This window comes from Austrofundulus limnaeus, unplaced genomic scaffold, assembly GCF_001266775.1.
Source record: "Austrofundulus limnaeus strain Quisiro unplaced genomic scaffold, Austrofundulus_limnaeus-1.0 Scaffold1444, whole genome shotgun sequence".
Classification (NCBI taxonomy): Eukaryota; Metazoa; Chordata; class Actinopteri; order Cyprinodontiformes; family Rivulidae; genus Austrofundulus; species Austrofundulus limnaeus.
In genome coordinates this window covers 50,221-53,358 of record NW_013953846.1, presented here as the reverse complement: position 1 = coordinate 53,358, position 3,138 = coordinate 50,221, and the positions used below count along the sequence as shown (strand labels likewise).

The 3,138-nt window shown below is 46.1% G+C and overlaps 1 protein-coding gene across 1 annotated transcript; it reads right to left on the bottom strand.

The window, feature by feature from the left end:
* Positions 1-1,084: 1,084 nt before the first annotated feature.
* dipk1c (divergent protein kinase domain 1C) lies at positions 1,085-3,138 on the bottom strand (the record flags this gene model as incomplete). Its single annotated transcript, XM_014032411.1, is given in 4 exon segments — positions 1,085-1,394; positions 2,591-2,766; positions 2,842-2,895; positions 2,967-3,138. Coding segments are annotated over 4 exon segments (708 nt in total), but the record flags the coding sequence as incomplete, so codon positions are not given.

Here is a 3,138-nt window from a genome sequence, read left to right as displayed (position 1 = left end):
GTCTAAATGTTTATATTAGTTTATTTCAAAAGTGAGACTTTAATTAATAACAACAAAAAACTAAAATAAAATTTCTGTTATAACGTGATAAAAGGGATTTATTGATGAGATTCTAAATGTGAAAAAACGTTTGTTAAATTTATTCTAAAGGAGCTCAGATTTTATTTAAATTCTTCTGTTGTTTGTTTTTTATCTCAGATCATTTCTGTAGTTTTATTGTGAAAATATTTACAGTCGGATTAGAATCCTAATGTTTTTGATGTGTAACGTTTTAGAATAATTAATTTAAAATAAAACTTTGTTTTCAGGAGCTCCTGGTTCAAACTCTTAGCTGTAAATCTAACATCAGGGTTCGGATCAGAACCACATGAGGCTCGTTAAGCAGTAACGAGTTGAGRAACACCTCATTTAGTGGAGTGTTTGGTTCTGTTTCCAGCCCGGCTGACAGATGGCTGTTTGGACCCGACACCAGAACCGATGTGTGGAGAAGTAGAAAATAATGAGGGAACAGTTGGAGCTGCATGATGGACCCAAAACCAGAAGGTCTGGTTTTTATKTCACATCTAAAACAATCAAATGTAATAATTACCTCAATTATTTTAATAATCCRTCAGTTGAAATCCTTCGGCTGATGGTTTTAATCTCAGTTTATTTTTTCTGCTGAAGCTTCGTATAAAAAGTCAGAGTTTAAAAGTTCTGACATCAGAAACAGAAACCCGGCCTGTTGTTTCTTAGATTAATCAGAACCGTGAACAGATGAACTCTGACTCAGAGGTCAAAGGTCAGACTGAAGGAAAGGAGCTGGGATTAAATTAAGATTATCACTTTAGATTTAAAATCATTTGTGTTTAAAAAGGTTGGACCCCWCTAAAGGTCCAACAGTACCGGGTCTCCTTGTCGTTTACCAATATATTTTCTTTACACCACKTTTTTGTTCCCTGATTTCTTCAAACTTCTGAACTTTACCTCACTAAGACATATTTATTTGTTCACTCTGGACGCTCCAACGCTGACTGTTCAGTTCTGAGCCGGTCCTGTTTGCTGGTTTCTGAGTCTGAAAACTGTAAACGAGACAGAAACTCACCGTCAGGTCCTTCCTGATGGCAAAGTTCTCAGGTTTGATGTCGCAGAGGTGCAGCCTGTGGGTGAAGTCGTGGTCAAAGTGCCACACCATGTCAAGGAAGCTGATGGCAATGCGGTGGACCATCTCCCTGGTGGTCCATCTCTCTGGGACCCCAGCTTGGTCCTGGTCCTGCAGCCTGGGAACGGCCACCTCATCCAGGGAGAAGATGTTCTGGTCCCAGGCGTGTCCAGCTGACAGGTACTCCACTGCATAGAAGTGACCACAGGAGCCCAGAACCTGGGCCACGTGTGTGCTGAGGTCCTGCAGGACTCTGGAGGACAGGAGGAGCTGAAGTTACCACYTGAGTTCTGAGGGTCTACCCGAGGAGAGTCTATCCAAGGAAGGTTTACCCAAGAGGGGTTTACATAAGGAGTGTCTACCTGAGGAGAGTTTACCCAAGGAGTGTCTACCTAAGGAGTGCCTACCCAAGAAGGGTCTACCTGAGGAGAGTTTACCCAAGGTGGGTTTATCCAAGACGGGTCTATTTGAGGAGTGTCTACCCAAGAAGGGTCTACCTGAGGAGAGTTTACCCAAGGTGGGTCTATCCAAGAAGGGTCTACCTGAGGAGTATCTACCCAAAGAAGATCCAACCAAGGAGGGTCTACCTAAGGAGAGTTTACCCAAGGAGTGTCTACCTGAGGAGAGTTTACCCAAGGTGGGTCTATCCAAGAAGGGTCCACCTGAGGAGTATCTACCCAAAGAAGATCCACCCAAGGAGGGTCTACCTAAGGAGAGTTTACCCAAGGAGTGTCTACCTAAGGAGTGTCTACACAAGAAGGGTCTACCTGAGGTAGGGTCATCTAAGAAGGGTCTACCTGAAGAATGTATACCTGAAGAGGAGCTACTTTAAGAGGGTCTAAGCTGAGGAAGGACTACCTGAGGTGGGTCTATCCAAGAAGGGTCTACTTGAGGAGTGTCTACCCAAGGTTTACCCAAGGCGAGTTTGCCCGAGGATTCTAATGAAATGAGGGTCTACCTGAGTAGTGTCTACCCAAGAAAGGTTTCCATGAGAAGTTTCCCCCAGGACGGTCTATGTGAGTGGTGTCTACCTGAGGAGTATCTACCCAAAGAAGATCTAACCAAGGAGGGTCTACTCGAGGAGTGACTTCTTCAGGAGTGTCTACCCAAGGAAGGTCGACCTGAGGAATGTTAACCAGAAGAGTGTCTACCTGAGGTAGGTTCACCTGAGAAGGGTCTATCTGAGGAGGGTCTCCCTGAAGGTTTACCTGAGAAGGGTCTACCCTAGGAATGTCTACCCAAAGAAGATCTACCCAAGGAAGGTTTATCCAAGGAGAATTTATCCATGGAAGGTATACTTTAGGAGTGTCKGCCCAAGGAATGTCTACCTGAGGAAGTTTCACCTGAGAAGGGTCTACTTGAAGAATGTCTACCTGAAAAGGGTCTAAGCTGAGGAAGGTCCACCTGAGGAGGGTGTATCCATGGAAAGTCTACCTGAGGAAGGTCTACCTGAGGAAGGTGTACTCCTCTTGCTGCAGCAGGGACCACAGGGAGGCCAGTTCTGCTCTGGAGTAACTCTTCTCTCTGATCTTCAGCTTCTGGCCCCACAGTTTGGCCAGAGATCCGTTGGTTGCTCCTCCCTCCTCATCCTCAGTGTCCTCAGACAGACCCAATGAGTTTCGGACCTGCAGGTCAGAGGAGGTCCAGCTGTGAAGAGGTTCAGAGGTTAAAGACCAGATCATTAATCTGAGAAGACTCACCTCCATGGTGGCGTAAAAGACCACGTCCAGAGCCGACAGGTCCTCTGCTGCGACCTGCTGAGAAAAACACAGAAGATGAAGAACTTCTCTGAAGTCCAGAGGAGGGAACCAAGTCCAGACTTCACCTGGTAGTCCAGGATCCCCAGCGGCTCGTAGGACGAGAAGTTTTCCAGCTTGGACTTGAGGATGATAGGGTTCCCTCTCCATCGGGCCTCGATCACCTTCTTCCCATTCTCGTAGTACAGGCAGCGTTTGTACTGGACCAGACCGAGTCCACACAGGTCCTCACACATGTCC